General features: G+C 45.5%; 1 protein-coding gene across 9 annotated transcripts in view; it reads right to left on the bottom strand.

Annotated features, from left to right (window-relative positions):
* Window positions 1-795: 795 nt before the first annotated feature.
* Window positions 796-19,692, bottom strand: part of ncor2 (nuclear receptor corepressor 2) — a 75,831-nt gene continuing 56,934 nt past the window's right edge. For 2 of the 9 annotated variants that reach the window (XM_058635068.1, XM_058635066.1), the window contains exons 21-47: window positions 19,436-19,556; window positions 17,951-18,269; window positions 17,156-17,203; window positions 16,664-16,828; window positions 16,378-16,514; window positions 16,153-16,252; window positions 15,943-16,053; window positions 14,440-14,531; window positions 11,981-12,128; window positions 11,628-11,777; window positions 11,414-11,506; window positions 10,828-11,045; window positions 10,402-10,747; window positions 10,117-10,320; window positions 9,371-9,622; window positions 8,255-8,410; window positions 7,891-8,166; window positions 7,616-7,802; window positions 7,018-7,508; window positions 4,846-4,970; window positions 4,562-4,737; window positions 4,346-4,480; window positions 3,977-4,119; window positions 3,838-3,891; window positions 3,583-3,753; window positions 3,048-3,227; window positions 796-2,963 (exon numbers count right to left, since the gene is read on the bottom strand). In XM_058635068.1, the coding sequence (XP_058491051.1) occupies window positions 2,767-2,963; window positions 3,048-3,227; window positions 3,583-3,753; window positions 3,838-3,891; window positions 3,977-4,119; window positions 4,346-4,480; window positions 4,562-4,737; window positions 4,846-4,970; window positions 7,018-7,508; window positions 7,616-7,802; window positions 7,891-8,166; window positions 8,255-8,410; window positions 9,371-9,622; window positions 10,117-10,320; window positions 10,402-10,747; window positions 10,828-11,045; window positions 11,414-11,506; window positions 11,628-11,777; window positions 11,981-12,128; window positions 14,440-14,531; window positions 15,943-16,053; window positions 16,153-16,252; window positions 16,378-16,514; window positions 16,664-16,828; window positions 17,156-17,203; window positions 17,951-18,269; window positions 19,436-19,556 (4,795 nt within the window). In that variant the 3' untranslated portion in view covers window positions 796-2,766. The remainder of the gene's footprint in view (window positions 2,964-3,047; window positions 3,228-3,582; window positions 3,754-3,837; window positions 3,892-3,976; window positions 4,120-4,345; window positions 4,481-4,561; window positions 4,738-4,845; window positions 4,971-7,017; window positions 7,509-7,615; window positions 7,803-7,890; window positions 8,167-8,254; window positions 8,411-9,370; window positions 9,623-10,116; window positions 10,321-10,401; window positions 10,748-10,827; window positions 11,046-11,413; window positions 11,507-11,627; window positions 11,778-11,980; window positions 12,129-14,439; window positions 14,532-15,942; window positions 16,054-16,152; window positions 16,253-16,377; window positions 16,515-16,663; window positions 16,829-17,155; window positions 17,204-17,950; window positions 18,270-19,435; window positions 19,557-19,692) is intronic. The other 7 variants (XM_058635072.1, XM_058635071.1, XM_058635074.1 and 4 more) reach the window with 4 other exon arrangements.

Below are 19,692 nucleotides of genomic sequence, written 5' to 3'. Positions count from 1 at the left end.
GATTATAATCGGATTATTAGCACTGACCTTGTGGAGCAGACGGAAGAGAGAGACGGAAGTCTGACCGTCGACACCTGCAGATCACAGATCAGATCACAGATCAGATCACAGTCAGCTGAGCAACACTGTACTTCATCAACTTACCTAATTACATTCAAGAAAAAGAAATGTTGTGCATCAGTGTTTAAAGAAGCCCCGCCCCTTCACACATTCACAACACAGTCAAATAATAAGTTGACACTGCCCCCTTGTGGTGCTTTGACATCATCACTACAACAGGGCAATAAATAACAGGACTCTTGAGACTATGAATGGCAATAAGCTTTTTATTTAAACATTAAGGCAGTGTCTTTTTTGTTTTTCATCTTTACACTGCTATCCACAAAGCTTGCTGGTGGGCATGTAGAATTTAACCACGTGAATCTTTTTCTGTTCGTTTCTTCTCCTCTTTTTTGTAATACCAACCTCGAAGCAAGCCACATAAATATTTACATCTCTTCAGTTTTATATACAGTCCTTGCTATTATACAGTGGGTTATTATAATAATAATAATAATAATAAAAAAAAGAAATAATGAAAAAAGAAAAAATCATTATGCACAAAAACTGTTGAACAATGTACTGTTGATGTCAATCCCGCCCCCCCCCTACACCCCCACCCCCACCCCCACGGACAGTCCGGGGACCACATCAGATATCAACGGTGTCATTTGCAGGTTTGCATGATTAGTTTTGGACTAAGAATGAAGTTAAACGGGCGTAAAAACCATAGAGACACAAACAGAGCGGATATACTTTCTTTTTTTTTTTTTAAAAACACCTATTGGTCTGTCATCACTTCAGGGGACACAGCTGGATATGGCTTAGTCTGTTCATCGTCACAATCGTCAATTTTCATCAGTGGATCATTACTAACATGCAGAGACAAATGTAAAAAAGAATAATAATAAAAATAATAATAATAATAATAAAGCCTGGCTGCAATTTTTTACTAGAAAAAAAATCGATGTGATCTGGCTGATTTCTGCAGGTTTATGTAGGATGAAGGAGGAAGAGGAGGTAGTCATTTAACAGTCATCATGTGTGTGTTGTGACAATCCACTGTAACAAAAAAAAAAAAAAAGACTATAGAGGAAAGACGTGAGTCCGTCTTAACACGACTACATACGCTCAAACGGCCTTTGCTCCCGCGTGCAGTCAGGAGGCAGAAAACCGCTCCCGGCTGCACAGAGTCACAAATAATCCCGCCTTTAAAATACAAAAAAAGGGTGATGGAGCTCAACTGTTCAAAGCGAAGGCTTTCATGGATTTGGAAGAAAAGAAAAGAAAAGAAAATGCAGCACAAAAAGAAAAAGGACGATTCAATTGTTGTTTCTGTTTGTTTTCAAAATTCCCTGCATGAGCAGTATTAACCCTGGTGTGGGGGTATGGGGGGAAAACTTGTGCGCCGGTTGGTAACTTCAGTACTGTATATGTAAAATAAATGGCACTTAACACTAGGAAATATCTCATAACTGTACAAAATCTGCCTGGATGAGGAGTCGAGGCTCAGGTCCACCACTAGGCAGTTGAAGGTCAGAGGTCGGACCGTGACACCAGCTCCTAGACGTCGCCGTGGACCGAGGGCTCATAGAAAGATGGCTTTTTTTTTATTTAACCCCCGCACGACGCAGAGGAGTCCGGCCTCCGAGCAGCTTTAAGGTCGGTCTGCGCCTGCTCCGAGCGGCCGATCCGTCGTTCGCTAAGATGAGATTGTCGCTTCGAGTGCAAGAGCGCTGGGAAACGTCGCTGCCAAGACCAAAATAAACCGGCAGGTGCTCAAAGATGCCTCCGCGGTGGGAATTCTACGCCGTTCTTAAGTCCTTTTTTTTTTTCATTCTTCTTCTTTTTTCCACCTGCTCCAGGGAAAAAACACAGATGCCATTGTGAACAGACTGACGACTAAGTGCTTAATATTCGGAAAAAAAACGCTTTCAACAAACACAGACATGATTAATATAAAAACAGTGAGAAAGTGTCACTTGTCTCAGTGCCGTCCCCTCCCGGCAAGTCCTCGCTGTGGAGTCGCCGGGCCTCGGCTGCTCTCTCCAAGCCTGTGACGACATCAGGGCGCGTTCACCCTCCCGCTTAACAATCGTTGCCCCACCCCCACCCGCCCCCACCCGTCCCCAAGCAAAAAAGATACATCATTGCAGATAACAGACAGCAAATGACACCATTAAAATGTACTCAAGGTCTCAGCTCACGTTCCAAACACAGGACTGGACTGAATTTTAAACCAGGTCAAAGAAAGAAAACAAGGGAGGAAAAAACACGCGGGTTTTCTTAGTGGTAGCTAAGTTCACCGCGAAGAAACGTGAGAGGGTCCTCGCTGTGATGAATGTCGTCTCCGGCTCACAAGCGCAGCATCCGCTTCCACACAAACAAGTGTCCGCACATCGGCACGGTGCACCCAGAAGATGCAGGTGGATGTGTCTCTACTGTTAAGGCCAGTGAGTTAAAAAAACAACAAAAAGGAAGAGAGACACAGAAAGGTGAGTTGTCCTTTAGAGTCATCCTGGAGTGACACACCGAAGCACAAACACACACGCGGTTACACAAGTGTCCCAGCTCGTTCGCTGCCTCGTGTGTGAAAAAGTGGACTGAAAAAGTGGAGGAAATGAAGCGTGGAATGGTGAACGTAGGTTTATCGAACGTGTGTGTGTGTCTGCGTTGACCGGTTCTGTCATTGTCGTCGTCGTCGTGCAGCAGCGTTTTTTTTTGGGGTCACTCGCTGTCAGACAGGGTTTCGTACTGAGACATGAGCAGAGGCTTGGGTTCCTCCTCCCAGGAGCGGCCCTGTCCTGGTCCTAAGCCTTGTCCCTGGCTCCCCTGCTGGCCGGAGGAGGGAGAGGGAGCGGAGACCGTGCCGCTGGGGAAACGCATTATCAGCGGGTTGCACGGGAAGGGAGTCGGAGCTGAACCTGAAAAGACAAAAAAAGAACACATTCAACACCATGTTTTCTCCTCACTGCACCAGAGACAGTAAATCAAAGTCGTGTAAAAACCTGTGGATGAAGGCCGGTCCTCCCACACGCGGTTGGTGAGGGGAGTTCTCCGGTTGCAGTCTCCCTCAGAGTGGACAGAGGACACAGAGGACGGCCTCTCCCCCCCTGACAGACCTGGTCCTGGGGATTTGGCTTTGCGGCCGTTGGAGCGCCCGCTGCCTTTTGAGGACTTTGCTCCTCCTGTTGGAAACGGATGAGACAAACGTTCAGAGCAAACATACAGGTCTCAGGTTTCTGAACATGCTAACAGAGCTGCAACTAACGATTGTTTTCATAATCGATTAATCGTTTGGTCCATAAAATATCCGAAAATCGGTGTTCGTCAAACCTGGAAATGATGTTTCCAAATGTTTTCCGGAGCAAAGAAATGAAGAAAATATTCAAATTTAAGACGCTTCAACAATCGGAAATCTGGTTTTAATCAGGAAAAAAAGCTTCAAACCGATTAAAAGTAATTGATTAATTGTTTCAGCTCTACATGTTAACTCTTCATTTAAAAACTACGCATCTATGGTGAGAAGATTCCTGGTTGTACCTTGTGAGTAACAGTCCTCAGCAGACATACCGGAGCCCATCATGTTAGCTGCACTGGTCCGATCGTCAGACTCATCATATTTGCCCATCAAGGCCTTTCTGATGATGGCCTCCAGGCCGATGGAGTTACCCGGGGTCTCGGGAGCAGGGTGGCTGCGGACGCTCACGGGTCCTGCAAACGGAGAAGGTGTTTAACAGCTTGGACTGAGAGGGAAGGAAGGAAGGAAGGAGAGAGGAGGGAGGAGAGAGAGATTACCTGCAGTTGTGGACGCCGGCATGTTGAAGATCTCTGTTCCGGGCTGACCAGTGTCTAAGGGTATGAACAGAGTTTTTTGATTAAATCACACAGCAGAAGCTTCTCTTCTTTTTTCCCCCCCGTGTTCGCTCGGACTCACTGAAGTCACTGTCGTTGCCGACCACCGTCATCTTCTTGATCATCTCCTGCTTCTTGGACTTCACGATGGCCGAGGTGCTCTCCGTCAGCTTACTGAAGAACGCTGGAGGCTGGGAGGCGTTGGGAGGGGAACGGGAGCCCACTCTGTGCCGAAGGGGGAAACGAGCCCAATCAAAAACCATGCACGTGCACAATACACACATTTACTTTAAGGTGACCATAATTTGTGCTTAAAGAGCAGCATCACAGATGTGCAGTTTGTTCAAACGCTGAAAATAGAATTATTTATTATTATTAATAATAATAATAATAATAATAATAAAGGATTAATAAAGCCCGCTCATTTTAATAACTGTGCCGTGACGTTTACCCTTGCTCTCCCTGCTCGACTGGGTAAGAGGCCCCTCCCTGGATGTCGGGTTCAGAGCCGGCTCCAGCAGGAGACACTGGTTCAATGCCGTCGTTGGACACACTAACAGGCGATGTCTTGGGCTGAGGAGGCGACCTGAGGAGAACACAGCGGAAGGGCAGATGTAGTAGACGGCGCACACTTCTGTTTCTCTTATGTTGATCATGTTTGACTTACTGGTCTCGGCTGCGTTCTCCGCCAAGGCCGTCGGGATAGCGCTGTCCTTGGGCCATCTCCTGTGACGTGGGCGGGGGCTGAGAGGCACTGGGTGGACGGGTCAAGTCCAGGACAGGGGAGCCATGGTAGCTCTGCTGCTGCTGGCTCTGCCTGGTGTAGTCTTTAGTTATCACCTCCTGTAACGCGAAGACACGGCACCGCGACCATGAAACATGCGTTCACCCTCACCTCAGACAACGCGGACGTTTTAAAAAATGCCGTTTGTAACGCAGCGCTCGTCTTACACTGATGTGCTGTGCCAGGGTCACCACCCTCTGACTCCCTTTGGCGCAGGAGGGCTGCTGGCCCGGGGACAGCCTCTCCTCAGACGGAGGACGGTACAGGCCGTGAGGGTCCATCTTCTGTTGAGCTGCGAGGCAAATCCAAGGAGCACACACACACACACACACACACACACACAGAAAAATAACATCCACATATGAGTAACATTTAGATTAGTTTTCTACGAAAATCGGAAGAATTCAAAGACATATTGCAACATTTCAGGTAGCATCTACACACCTACGCTGCAAGAGCAAGCTTGTGTACAAAAACACACAATCAGACAGTGCGTGTGTGTGTGTGTGTGTGAGTGTGTGACAAGCGAACACAAATCTCATAATTATTTATAGTCTCCTCTTTGCATACTGACCTAGTGAGTGAGTTAGCTTTGGCCAGAAACGGTGCTAAAACTGCCTGGTTTTGCATCAGTGGCTCATAAACGAAGCGGCTATTAAAAAAGACTTTTAAGTGAAGCCCGTCGTTCTATGACAGACACAGCAAAGGCATTAAGCGCTGCCTTCAAGCCAAAGAAAATACAAAGGCCTTTACTGTACACTGTGAATGCAAGTAGTTAGTAGTACAAAGACTTAAGTCTAAAAAACTTAAGTCAAACCAGACCCATTCATAAAGGCAATAAATTTACGACATTACTGTTGAACCACTGTGGGACTGGCTCTCAGCTCGCAGGCTCCAGAGACCACGATGACACTATTCCAAGACCGTTTTCCCCCCTGTGCGTCACATCTCACTAGGTGCTTTCTTACACAACTCTCTCGCAGTATTACAGTATTTATCTCAGCGGAGGATGATGTAAGTCGAGGGCGGGGCAGAAGTGACTGTATGGCCTCCCAGAGAGGGACAAGTTCCCCATAGGGACAGGATGCTGTGGTTTTCCTTGTCAGCTAGCAACAACAAAAAGACACTGGGTTCATTTCAACAGCCTCTATTTCTCTCTCTGGTCCTGGCTACTAGTTTGTGAGTGTACGCCAAAAGCAAGGTGATGACGCTTTATCAGAAATGGAATTTGCTCGGAGAAGCGCTGTCCAAACACGTTTGAACGTGAGCGTGCAGTCGCTGCTTTGCCCTGCGGCCTGAGTACAGAAGTGCTACATCATCATTCAACAGGCAGGAAACGACAAAAACAAAATCACATTCCAAATGACGGACAAACCCCTCCCCCAGAGTCTTGATTGAGAGAGATTTGTTGACTGTTGCGCGTGTGTGTGTGTGTGTGTGTGGAGGGAGAAGAATTTAAATAATAATTAAAAAATAAAATCAGCGTAAATTACAGCGAGCCATAAATAGGAACATGCAGAGATTTGGAGGCCAGAACCTGTAGAACCCCCCTCCCCCGTGGAAGGCTGAAGTTCCCTCCCCCTTTTTCAAATCCCTCCTTCTATTTTCTGGGCGCTTTTTTCAGTGGGGTCAGTTTTGGGGTCTTAGTGAAGAAGAGTTTGATTCAAAAAAGGTGCGTAAACAGCTACACGAAGGAGCGCCTCATAAGACATGCAGAGGGGAAAAGACTCTGCACGTGTTGCGTTCAAGTGCTTGAATTACAAGCGACCTCTTTTGACCTGGCATATCTCCTGCCGTGCGACGCAACACATTCGTCTCGTGTCCGCGAGTTTAAAATAAGCAGCCAAAAAAAGGAGGGAAGAGGGGTGCTACATTAAATTCAAGTCACATTATCTATGGAAAAGAAAATTAAAAAAAATTAAAAATAAGCAGCAAAGGATGTTTTGCCGTAATGTTCCACCAGCTTTATCGATCTTAAATGACACCTTAAAGGACACCTAGGATCTTCTTCATGGAAAAAGTCAAATGTTATCCATCGATATTTTATCAATTAGCTTTCAATCTGCCTCTTTATATTTTGATTTCTGCCACTTATGGCCAATTCAGACAGGCAAAAAGCTTTTCCAGAGGGCACCCTTGGTGGTCTTTAAGTCTGTGAAGAAAAACTAATAAGACTGGGAAAATAAATTACAGCACTGAAAGAAAAAACAAAAAAAAACAAAATGTAAATGAATTGGGCTGATTTGATAATGCCAACCACCACAGCGTGCAAGAGGCCACAGACTTGACGGGATAAGGTCTAGGTGATGAGGGGGACCCTGGGATCCAGAGCGTCTTACCATCAGTGGCGCTGCTGGCAACAACCGAGCCCGTCTCTGGCATCCCCGTTTCACAAGAAATTTGACGCATTATAATCGCGTTTATGAAGTTGGCCGCAGTCATGGTGGTCTTACCGAGTGCTCGGAGCTCTTGTTCCTGAATGGACATCGGTTTGTTTTGAGTCTTTTCCCTACTAGGTGTGCCACTTTCTCCGCGGCCAGGTGGGTTATCCGACTGGGGAGGCAGCAGGTGCTGGGGCCGGCTTGAAGCCGAGGCATAGGAACCTGGGTATAATCCCGGACTGGGGCTGGACAGCTTTGGGTCTGATCTAATGGCAGATCCATGCTGGTCTTGCACATGCTTGTTTAGACCGCGGATTTTGCCTCCATCTCGGCTCTGCTCTTTGGCAACACTTGAGTCCATGACAGGTGGGTAGGTCTCAGGGGGAACACCTGTCCTTTGGAGGTGGCCTGGATAACTCTGGTAGCGTGTAGGCCCCGAGGGCATGGACCTGATGCGTCAAAAAAAAAAAAATGAGTAACCATGGTAATAGAAATATTAATCTTTGATGAGGAATTGGCACTAAAAAAACAGAAACAGAACTTAAGTGCCGTTTACCGTAAAACAGACGAGCCGGAGTGTTCGCTGACAGAGAGACTTTTGCCTCCGGTGTTGTGCAGGACACTCGGTCTCTGCTGCACATTTTCCTGGGTACGAGGAGACACTGGAGAGTGCTGGTGGCTATAAGGTTGGGAAGGAGGTCTCACAGTGCTGCTGCTACCGCCGGTCAAGCTATGCTCTGTACCTGGGACGCACACAACAGAGTTATTCAATTTAGTAAAAGCATTAGTCTCTCTTAAAACTACATTTGTGAAATAGTGACTGCAATGCACCTGGTCGCCAGATGGGGGCGTGCTCCACATTTCCAAGAGATCCGCCCTTTTCCCTGTCGCGCTCCCGGTCCCGCTCTCGTTCTCGGTCCCGGTCTCTTTCCCTCTCCCGGTCCCTCTCGCGTTCTCGCTCGCGATCTCGCTCCCGGTCCCGCTCACGCTCCCTCTCTCTCTCCCGTTCTCTGTCTCTCTCGCGGTCCCGCTCCCGGTCGCGTTCCCGCTCTCGCTCTGCGCGCTCCGAGGACGACTGCGTGCCTTGCATCTTGTGCGAGGAGCCAACTGCACAAAAGTACAAACAATTTTTCTTTAAATATGCCACAGGTTTTATTTCAAAGAAAGTGTTTTGCTTGTGTAAACTCAATTGTACCTGGTGAAATTGGGGAGGTGGTGTAAGGCCTGCCAGGGAACGTGGCGGCTCCCCCGGGGATGAAGTTGATGCGATCCATGGGGGAGCCGGCTGCTCCTGCAGAGGAAGGAACCAGGACAGGTGACAAGTGTGGCACCTGAGAAAGATCGATGATCCCTACAAGGCAGAAGGGAGAGGAGAAGAAGATCAACAAACAATACAGTCAATAATGTGGGTAGAGCTGAAACGATTCATCGATTATTAATCGATTACTAAATTAATCGGCAATTAAAACAAGATTCCCGATTGTTTAAGCTTCTTAAATGTGAATATTTTCTTAATTTCTTCGCTCTGGATAACAAATAAATCATTAAAAGTTTATCATTTTGGTTTGTGGACAAAACAAGACATTTGAGAACATCATCATTTCCAGGTCTCAGTCAACATTCAACATTTTTTAAGGTTTTCTGATATTCTGAAAACCAAACGATTAATCGATTAATGGAGAAAATAATCGACAGACTGATCTATTTTGATAATAATCGTTAATGTTTCAGGAATGTAAAAGGTGGTGAAATAATGCAACTAACAACACAATTTCCTTGAGATCCTTGTTTAATCCGTCAATTATTTTCTCAAATGTCTCATTTTGTCCTCAAACCAACGTCATTTAGTTTTGAATGATTTCTGCGTTATATTTAGTAGTTGATTAATGACCGATTACTGATTATTGGTCAGTAATAGCAACCTGGTCAAAATGTTAAATGAACGCATCAAGGTCTGAGCAACTTAAGTGCATTTTAACTTACTTTGATCAAATTGACGAGAAATAAACGCTTTACTACAGTTTCTATGCAATGTTTTTCTTCTTCTTTTTTTTTTTAAATACTAATAAAAACAAGATTTACTCCTTGAGCAACAACTAATTATCTGTAACTACAAGCCACAGTTTATTTATGTGACGACTGCAAAATTGTGTCTTAGGGAAAAAAAACAGAAAAACAACTGATTGATTTAAGAAAAATATATTAAAAAAATTCACTACTATAATTATCAATATCATTGTCCGTGCATCATTAACACAAGGTAAGGAGAGGTGAACCCAACACTGCGTGTGGTGGTCTCAGATAGTCTTACCACGCGGGGCAGCAGAGTAGGGCAGTTGCAGGGGCTGATCTCGTGGAGACAGACCCCTGAGCAGGTCTGAGCGCTGGGCAGCCATGGCAGCGGCTGGGGGCCACTGGTGCATCTGCTGCGATGTGATGTAGTCATTGAGCAGCGTCTGGCGGTTCTCCAAGGCGGCGGTGTCGGGAAAGCCGCGGATGAGGTAGGGGTAGGGGTGAGGGTAAGCCGGGTTGGGGGCAAGGTGACGAGGCAAGTAATAGGCCGCTGTGGAGAAAGAGTAGGAAACGTCTGTCTTTCATCTCGGTCGCACAGATGTGTTCAGTTATGTTTGTATTGTGGGCGTGGAGAGATTGTGCTTGATTGGCATCTTCCTCCCTGAACTGTTTGGTTTTACCTGTCCAACTGTTTTCAGATCGAGTGAACACCGCAAAAACTACAACAGTGTGATTGTGGTGCTTCAGTTGCTGGCAAGATGATTGAATTCAAACAATTACAAGACAGATTCTGATTGGCCGACTTTTTGCCGTGTTAATTTCATACAGTCTATGGTTAATTTGATTTCATCTGGAGGAATGTACCAAGTGCTAATGGGGGTGTTTTCAGAGCACCCCTGTTTCACAGGTAACAGCGTGTCTTCAGAGAACAACCCCCCTTGTTTTCAGTATTTTGGATTAGCCCAACCAAGTCTGCAGGACGTTCCAGAGCGTATGGAACTTGGCATTTTTATCTTTGAATACAGTTCATACTCTGACTCTGACCTGGGTCAATAGGGATGCCCCGAGGCAGCGCTGAAGGATCAAAGGCGATGGGGATTTGGCGGTACACGTCTGCGGCTCCAAGACCCTGCAGCAGACGCTCGTAAGCCTGTTGGTCGGGAACACCGGGGAGCGGCGATTTGGTGGCACTCATCTCCCTGGGGGTCGGTGTGGATTTACGCTCCTGAGGCGGATTCTTACTGGAAGCTTGAGTAAAAAAGAGATTCAATAAATAAATGTACTTTTTCAGGTGACGAGGCAATAGCAATAGCAAGATCTTATACATACCATCATGCTGCCTTTGGCCTGCCTCTCTGGACAAAGGGGAGCCACGATGGGAGGGTCCAGGGTAAGCCGTCCTTAAGTTGCTTTTATCGTCGTAACCGACTGGGCTATGATGAGCCTTGCCTCCTTGTTCTGACCCAAGAGTAAGGGGAGAGGAGCGAGCTATGGTGCTCGCCGTACTGACCACCGCGCTGGGTCGCCCCTTCGGTGCTTCCTCGTAGCGGCCCCGCTCGGCGCGCATCTCCAGGTGGGAGGGCGCGTTATGGTAAGAGCGCGGCGAACTAGCTATGATGGAGAGGACATCGTGACGTTTCCCTGAACCAGCCGACTCCTGCTTCATGGGTGTTCCCTAGAAGAGAAGCGCAACAAGAATGAATCATTGTAATGTATAAGTGCAGAGTGCAAAGGGTTGGATAGTATCTGCAGCACCTGTGTTATGATGCCGTCTTTAGCAGGCTGCCTGAGCTCCTCCCTGGGAATGAGGTGGATGGAGCGTCCAGGTTCCTTCACAGTGGGCACCATGGCCTCTCTGCCCTTCATTGGGTCAGAGAGAGAACTGGGCCCACGGGGTGGGGAGTTCTCTCTCTTCATCTGCTTGACCTCTCTCCTGAGGTATCCATCCTGAGGGTCCAGATGGCGAGGTATACCTGAAATATTGAAATGAATATTGTTTTCACAATTCACGCAGACAAACACACACAGCCTCATGTTACTGATGAATGTTATCTAACTTTACTGCCGTCAGAGCCATAAATGAATAACGACGTGAAAGTACTCATGCGAATAGAGGAGTTTCGGTAAACAGGCGCAATCTGTTTCTTGAAAGGAAGAAAAGGAAAGAAAAAAAAAAACCTGTTGCTATGCAGCTCTGCTGCTGTCTGACTGTACGGGAAAAAAGATATTTAACATTCTCTTTCACATTCAGTTCAATTATTTAATTTGCAGCGATATCTTTATACCCATAGTTTCATTTTTTTTTATGTGCTTTATTATCATTATTATTATGATATCCCACCTTGTGAGATGGACCCACGGATGTGGTGAGCGTCCTTGTACTGACTGAGGTGAGGACTGTCTCTGTCATGAGGCATGGCTCGACCAATTAAACCTGAGGAGGTGGAGGAGAAGCGACATTCAAGACAAGAATGACGACAGTAGATTCCATCAATAATTAGAGGCGAGTGTGATTAAACGAGGTTGGGAAATGATTAAATTCAGAGTTATTTCACCTTCACAGTTGGCAGCAGACAGAGAATCCCTCATAGGAAGTCCTCTGGAGATGCCTCCCTCTATAGCATCATAAGGACGTTTCAGGCCCATGATTTCCCCGGGCTGCCCAGGGCCCCGGCCTTCATCTTTAGGAGTCTGAGATGCACTGCCTACAAATGACAAAAGACCAAATTACTATAGTTAGTCGAACGCCCTCTCTCAAATTTGCAGTGATTCCCAATGACGTGTAATTATTCCAACGACCGACTCGAGGTGCAGTCACAAAGTTCTCTCAGTGGAAACCATTCAAATGTGATGTGTTTGGCCCGATCTTGCGTAAAACCAAACTTGTAGTTAGCCATTAAGTACTCACGGTCATATGTGAGAATGTGTCCGCTGATGCCCTCGTAGACCACATGGCCTTTAGACATTGCCTCATCTCGCTCCCTCTCGGCTCGGTTGACACTGTCCTCTGTGATCAGGCGGCTTATACCCTTATAAAGCACATCGCCCGGCGTCCCCTGTAATGACCAGAGGAGACATGTTGAGACACATCTGATTGTGACTTTTATGAGACTAATTGTGGTGGCGGACCCACAGGGGACTGGCCTTGACTACCAGCTTTCACTAGCACCTTCACGTGTAGTCATCAGGTGATGTAACAGCTCCTGCTGCATTATAACTTACTGCATTAGCTCCAAATCAATGACAATAACGGGGAAACCTATAACAGTTTCATAATAACACACATCTACAGCAGGTTTAAGCAGGTGGGACCATAACTAATGTAACTGGTAAAAACCAGTGTCTGTCTCACTATTTATGGGGGTCTGAGACCAAATTGCAGTCTCACTATTCCAATCCAGACGCCAAAGTTCACAGACTTTCATAAAACAACCAGGCTGGTGGCGCCCTGAGACTTTTGCACAGTACTGGAGCTATTAAGAGAACTATACACCAGACTGCATTATATTGCTTTTATAGGAACGGGCCGTAATCCATCAAAGCAACAGATGCAGTATTGTGTGTGTGTGTGTGTTGTTGAATTTAGAGCGGCAACAAACGATTATTTTCAGAAGCGATAAATCTGTCGATTATTTCTCGATTAATCGTTTGGTCCATAAAATATCTTTATTTTATATTTAAAAAGCTTAAACAATCGGAAATCTTGTTTTAATCATGAAAAAAGCTTCAAACCGATTAATCGATTATCAAAATAGTTGTCGGTTAATTTAGTAATCGATTACTTGTTTCAGATCTAGTTGAATTAGATGTAAATGGAGCAACAATGTGCTGTTTAAGTGACAGTAATGCATATCAAATATTGTGCTGCGTTCAGAACGAGCATTGCGTTTCTTGAACTGTTTTTGCCTCAGAGAGACTGTTTGTTACATCACTGACAGATAACAGGGATTTAAATAAACAGAATCAGATATACACAAACACCGCTTTGAAAAAGAAAGAATTTTACTCCCCAGAGACGAGGAGGTGCTTGACAACAGCCGACGATAACGGGCAGCTTTGTTGAAACTGTGTCACATGACTCATGCCCTGAATATGAATCATATTTCTACACGGCGCAGCGGAGGAACGGGAGCAACGCAGATGGACGAGAAGGGGACGGGAGTAAAAGCATGAGATCACATCTCAATCTGTTCATCGCCGGCTTTTCCAAGAAGACGCCGCTGAAGGTCAGGGAGCAGAAAATTCGGGTCCGCTGTAATGAGTGGAGGTTTCCATTTACAGGATCGGATAACACTGACTGAGGCGGTCTGAAGAAACTATTAATCCAGCTAATAAACTGGACCTTTTCTTAGTAAATACACATATCTCCTAGAGACCTACAACCTCTTCGACGCTATTTTCTCTGTCGGCTGGGTTGTGATATTACAATGGGAACGCCTACGACTAGGTTTAGCCAGAGAATAAATAAATAAGAGCAGGAACAGACACAGTACAGTGTGTGCCTGTTGCTTGGGTGACAGGAGCCACTCAGAGCTGTGGTTATGTCACAGCAATCGGGGAATCCAGCAGCCACAGCACTTGGCAGTGCCTCATGACCTCTTAACAGCTTTTCAGCTCTCTGTTTCATCACAAGCACACAAATCAAAGCTGAGTCACACAAGGGCTGTGAAGTTGGACGACGGGTGGATTTGATAGGTGTGGACAGGTGCCAAACAACCACAGAGATAGGAGCTCAACTGTTATTCACCATCAGAAAAGAGGGGGCCAATTAAAAATAATGAGGGTGTCTATGCTGTGAACTGGTACGGTCGAGAATGCTAACACTGTTCAGCAGAGTGCCGGTTTCAGTTCACCATTTATATCGTCCGTCTCTGGACATAAATGAAATAAGAGCGCTGGCCCCCGCGAGAAAACACCGGACCAGATCTCTCCTAAACTTGCATAACAACTCATTTACGACGCTTAATTTTTTAAACCAATTGCTTTAATACATTTCAGATGTGGTCCGGCGATTCTCTAAAGAAAGGGGAAGAGGACCGACTGCCAGTTATCTGTCGTAACGCACGATTCAAACTTGAACGCTGTCAGCAGAATATGCTTCACGCACTCGCATTAGGGTGACCGCACCCAGTGCAGCGATAACAAACTGCACATATGGGAGATTGTGTTACAGTGAGAGTAAAAACAAAGCAGAAGGGGATTATCTTTAGATAACGGCAGGTTTCCATTATCTACTTTGTTATTAAGAGCACTGAGTAAGAGTGTGAAAGAGAGGGAGGGAGGGAGAGAAACAAAAGCTGGATTTCCCAAATTCTGTACAGCACCATTAAGGGACAAAAGATCTCGACTTTGCTACTCAGAGCTCACCTGAGTGATGGAGCCTCCTCGGTAGGAGATCGCGGAATCGGGATGCATTCTGGACCCTGGGATGCCCTTAGTGATACTGCCGCCCTGAACAGCTGGAATAGAAGCAACATGTTTTGTCACTATGAGCCTAAGTGTACGGCATTATTAAAAAAAGTAGTACAGTAGTAAAAGTTACATTTCTTGAAAAACAAATCTACTTTTGGGAGTAATGTGGATGAAGGTCTGCGAAAATGTCACCAAAATCAGGTGAGGCTGTGTCACGCATATCAAATTTCAGTCTCATATACCTTGCGATTTCAATTTTCACACACTCAAGCGATAAAGTGTTGAGGCGGCACAGAAAGTAATTACAGCTTTGATTTTCCTCACGTCTACTGTATGCGTTACACACGTTCATTTGGGCACTTGCTCCCAATCTTCAAAGCTCTGGGAAATTAGATGAGCTTCACTGAACTCCTACCGAGTCCCCATGAGACGAGTAATAATCACAAATGTACTTTGCGGGTGCATTCACACCAGCCCTTCTACGTCAAACAAAATTTAGTTTGCTCGGAAAGTCCGGACCAAAGACATAGGTCCAAAAACATAGGTCTTGGTTCGCTTCAAGTGAAATGCAGGAAGCGGACTACAACGCAGGGCATTGTGGGTAAACACAACCGAAACATACGTGTAGAACGATAGCTGTCAGAAATGTCTGAGCACCAGAAGTTAACCAACAGATGAGCAAGTTTTCCTGTTCATTGTTGTCTTGTCATTAGAGTTGTTCCGATTCCGATACCAGTATCGGAAAAGCCTCCGATACTGCCGAAAAAGCTGGTATCGGTATCGGCGAGTCCAGGCACCGATCCGATACCACGATACTGCACTATTTAAAGATTTAAATGCCTTTTTATTTTACTACATAATGGCTGCACTTTAATTTGTTTTTTATAATTATTCCTATATTTATTTAAGTTGCTGTTGCACTACTGTTTTTTACACTGTTCTATTTGAAAATATAAATATAAAAATAAATGGCTTCCATTTGCTGTATTGAGCAAAGCCTTACCACAATGATAATCATGTCACAGTATCACACGCAGGCATAGTATGATTTTTTTTTTTTAACACACCGGTATCGGTATCGGTACTCGGTATCAGCCGATACTGACAGAACGAGTATCGGAATCGGTATCGGGAGGGAAAAAATGGTATCGGAACATCTCTACTTGTCATATCCTTCTATGCACCGAGGAGGGGAATAGGTTATTCAAAAGGTTGGGTTCATTTCACTAAAGTGCGAAAAAGTGTGAAAGCAAACTCGGACCCGGCTGAATGTTGCAACCCCCAATTGTGCCGAGTCTAGCGGACTGTTAGGTGTGAAAAGGTCCTTAGAGACTTGTCTGGAGGTCAGTCCAGTGTGGTCCTTGCTGTGTCTTTCAGGCTGTTATTGACGTATGCATGGTGACAAGAATCGATGAGTAAAAAAAAAAAAAAAAAGAATCAAATCTGTGGGGCACACACCTCGTCCTGGAGCACTGTCGTGAGGTGTTCCCTGGGTGGACAGGTTATCAGCTTGAGAGGACGAGCTACGAGGGGACAACTGCTCCTGTTTCACCACAGGGTAAGGACCTGCTGCACAGGATTGACAAAGACGATATTGAAACGGACAAATCTAAAATGATGCAACACATCTGACCTACTTTAGTTGGGACGGATGGTTTTTTTACTCACCCATTTTCCTCTGATCCATCCAAGACAACCCTATTTGTGTGGGGGGCATCTTCCCATGGTCCAACCCATGAGCTGGGCTGTGCAACTGGACTGGAGTGCCCTATAGAAACAAACTTAGTGTGTAAGTCATACAAGAGTATATATTTAAGTCCTAATCTATCATTTTATGAGTAAACTGCAATGTTCCCAAGGAAAGCCCTAGTTTTCATTTATGTGGTGTAATACCTGCGTGATGGAGCCCCCTGGCTTGGTGGAGGAAATGAGAGGTGGTGGCTCGGGCATGGTCAGGGGTCTCACCGCAGCGAGTCTACCACCGTCCGGTGCCAGACCAGGCAGTGAACTGTGGCCTGCTTGCTGGAACGCTGGAAGGTAGGAAACATTGTAAGGTAAAGGCAGATATTTGCATTTTTGTATCCAGATGCAGAGTTATTTTTTCAAAGTCCAGAAAGGTATGGACATTAAAAAACAATATAGAAATAAAAATTCAGACTTTTTAATAACTAAAACTCACAATTGAAGTGGAGCAAGTGCTGGTCATGACTGATCTTTGCCATGTCTCGTGGGGACATTGGGTATGGTGAGAGAACGGGGCGCCCCAGGTTAGAGGTCCTTAGGTCATCCGGGCCCAGTGCCTGCTTCTTGGCCTCACTATGTGGAGACAAAGCTCTGGACTTTTCTGAAACAGAGACAAAGACAAGTCAGGATCACGACGCAGTAACTAAACTGGACCTACACTAATGCAAGAAACTGTCCATTAGCCACTGCTAGATCCCTGTTGTCAACACCATGACTATGACCCCCGTCGTAGTCATGGGCACACAGAATCCCTCATGACACCTTCCAACCAAGATGACACATCACTAGATTAATTTGTTAACACACAATGACCCATTGGTAATAATTTGCACACAAAGTAACATCCAACTGAGGAGGTGATTGTACTATAATGAGCTTAAGATGTAATGAGAAAGAAATGGGGGGAGAATGCAAGGGGTAAACCTACTTAATCCCTGCAGGAGGGTCAGTAACCACATCTCGTTGCCTTCCAGGTCTGAAGGGACACAAACACACCACAGATCATCGCATCCTCACGGAACCTCTCTCTCTCTTACCCACAAAAATGCACTTATTGCATGAATATTTTTTGCTTACAAGCAGAGAAATGCTTCTTTTCTTTTTTTTTTTAAAAAAAAAAGGTCATTAAAAAAGCTGCTGCTGTACTTTTAAGTTCACAGCGAGTGGACTGAGATATAAAAGATCTCTGCCTTTGTTTAGACTGTTCCTAAAACTCATACACTGTGCTCTCAGAGGTTCAAGTGCCGCACGCTCACAGTAAAGGCACAGAACTAGACTGTATTCCCTTCTGGGTCAGTAGCAATACCAGATCATTTATCAGTTCCCTCTTCACCACTGTCCTAGAAACCCTTGAATACCCTAAACACTAGAGAGCACAGACTCAAGGTTGGAGCGTATAGCAAGGACCAACTAAGTGTAACTAGATCAGATGCAGCTTTTTCTTTGGATTGTTTCATTAGTCCTCGTTTATAGCACTAATCTGGTTTCCAGGAATCCGTCCTTCGTATTTTACAATTTCAGAAAAGTGCCGTGTGATACGAACATAGACCCTGCTGTAGAGTGACACTCTAGGTTCATACAGACAGAAAATAATGGGATGGAAAAACTGCTCAACAGGGAGAGTAGTATGGAGCAAATGTTGGAATTTGTGAGAGACGTTCATATGCAGGCAAGGTTTATCGACAGTAAAGGTAGATTTCTTCAACGGTGGCGGGGCTCATACCATCCTTGTCACTGGAGGGGCTACGTGGACGAACGCGAGGGCTGCTGCTGTGAAGAGCTTCCAGGTCTCTTTCCATCTGCGGATTGTAAGGCTGCGGTTTGCCTGGCTGGCCTGAAAGTTGCTGCTGCTGCTGATGATGATGATGATGAAGATGCTGCTGCTGCTGCTGCTGCTGCTGATGCTGGTGCTGTTTGACCTCCTGGGAGGATTCCCCATGAGCCATGGTGATCTGTTGCTGGTACAATGCCAAGGCGTGTGGGGGCAGCACTGCCTTGCCACCTCCACTCCGCTGATTGCCCTGCATGGAGGCCTCTGGCATCTACACCACAAGATGAGAGGCAATGTGAGCACACGACACAGGTCCAGTCTTACCTAGCATTTGACATATGGTCAACCACATACAGCATCTGACAAACACAACAGCTCAACACATCTCTTCTTTCATGGTAGCTAAAGTTTCCCTACGGCTGGCATCTAATTTCTTCTCTACAAGGCTATCTATCCCATCAACGTCCATCTGGCTGGCATATCTTATACAAACATGACGAGTTCGCCCGTTATACTGTTTTCTCTGAGACAAGGATGCCACTCACACCTGTGTGTGTGTGTGTGTGTGTACGTGTATGTTTTTTGTTTTTTTAAATCACAAATCAATGCCTGGGTCAACGATGTCTTCCAAGCCTTGGATCAACCACAGAGAGAGGCATTGCAACAGGAGTGGCCGAGTGGGGGGTGTATCTTGTACACCCATGGAGATGGGATGTGTGCACAAGTGGGCAATCGATACGAAGCCCATAAAAAGCAAAGCATTTGGATTTGTAAAGCCCAGCTCCCCAGCTCGTTTAATTTGACTGGCTGCTTTGGCCAAGTGTAAATTAGAGATGGAGTGGAACGCTATGGTACATGTTTCATTTTCCATTTCCATTAGGAGGAGTACCAAAATAGCCAAAAAAATTGTACCATACTGTATCAAAACAAACCGTACCATGATGAAAATACAGCACGGGGGTGAAACATTAATGAAACCAATCAGTAATCTGTAATTAATTCAAAGATATAGATGGAATTCATAGATGAAAAGCCTAATATGCATTCAATGGCCCAACTTTTAATGCTATTAATCCGTTTTGCTGTCCCTAAGTCATATATGTCGAGTCTAACTGTGCAGTAAAAACTATTACATGATCTGAAAGGATTCACATGTTGTAAACAAAGAGTTGCATTGAATTGTATCGATGTGGCACGGATGTGTACTGCGACTCCATGCCTTAGGTTAAAAAGTCGAAAAGATTTTAATTCTGTGTGATGAAGCGTTGAAAAACCCGCTGGAAGCATGTGTCATGAGCACACAAACAAAAAAATTGGTGGGGCAGGTGCCGTACAATTAAGAAACCCAAGGTTTTTGCCGCGACACGTCGTCGTGTGATCAGCTTTTTACTAAACTGTTGCACGATGCCTAAAACCCAAAAACAACTTATCACTCACCATAGGAGGGATAGCTGCAGCCCTCTGTTTGAGCTGCTTCAGGTCCAAGGGCTTCTGCATCGGGGAGGATATGACGCCGTCGTGAGTGTAGTTCAGCAGGCTTGGCCGTGGAGAAGTCATTCTACACATACAGAGGCACGGATGAGTTAGTGGGTGTCCCACGTGATCCTAAATCCAACAATTCACTAGCAATAACTTACAGATTAAGATAAAACAAAAAAAACACCTCAAAGACTAAATGTTTTTTGACTGTATTT

This window comes from Solea solea, chromosome 8 (assembly GCF_958295425.1).
Source record: "Solea solea chromosome 8, fSolSol10.1, whole genome shotgun sequence".
In the NCBI taxonomy this organism is placed as follows: Eukaryota; Metazoa; Chordata; class Actinopteri; order Pleuronectiformes; family Soleidae; genus Solea; species Solea solea.
This window is presented reverse-complemented; position numbering and strand designations above follow the sequence as displayed.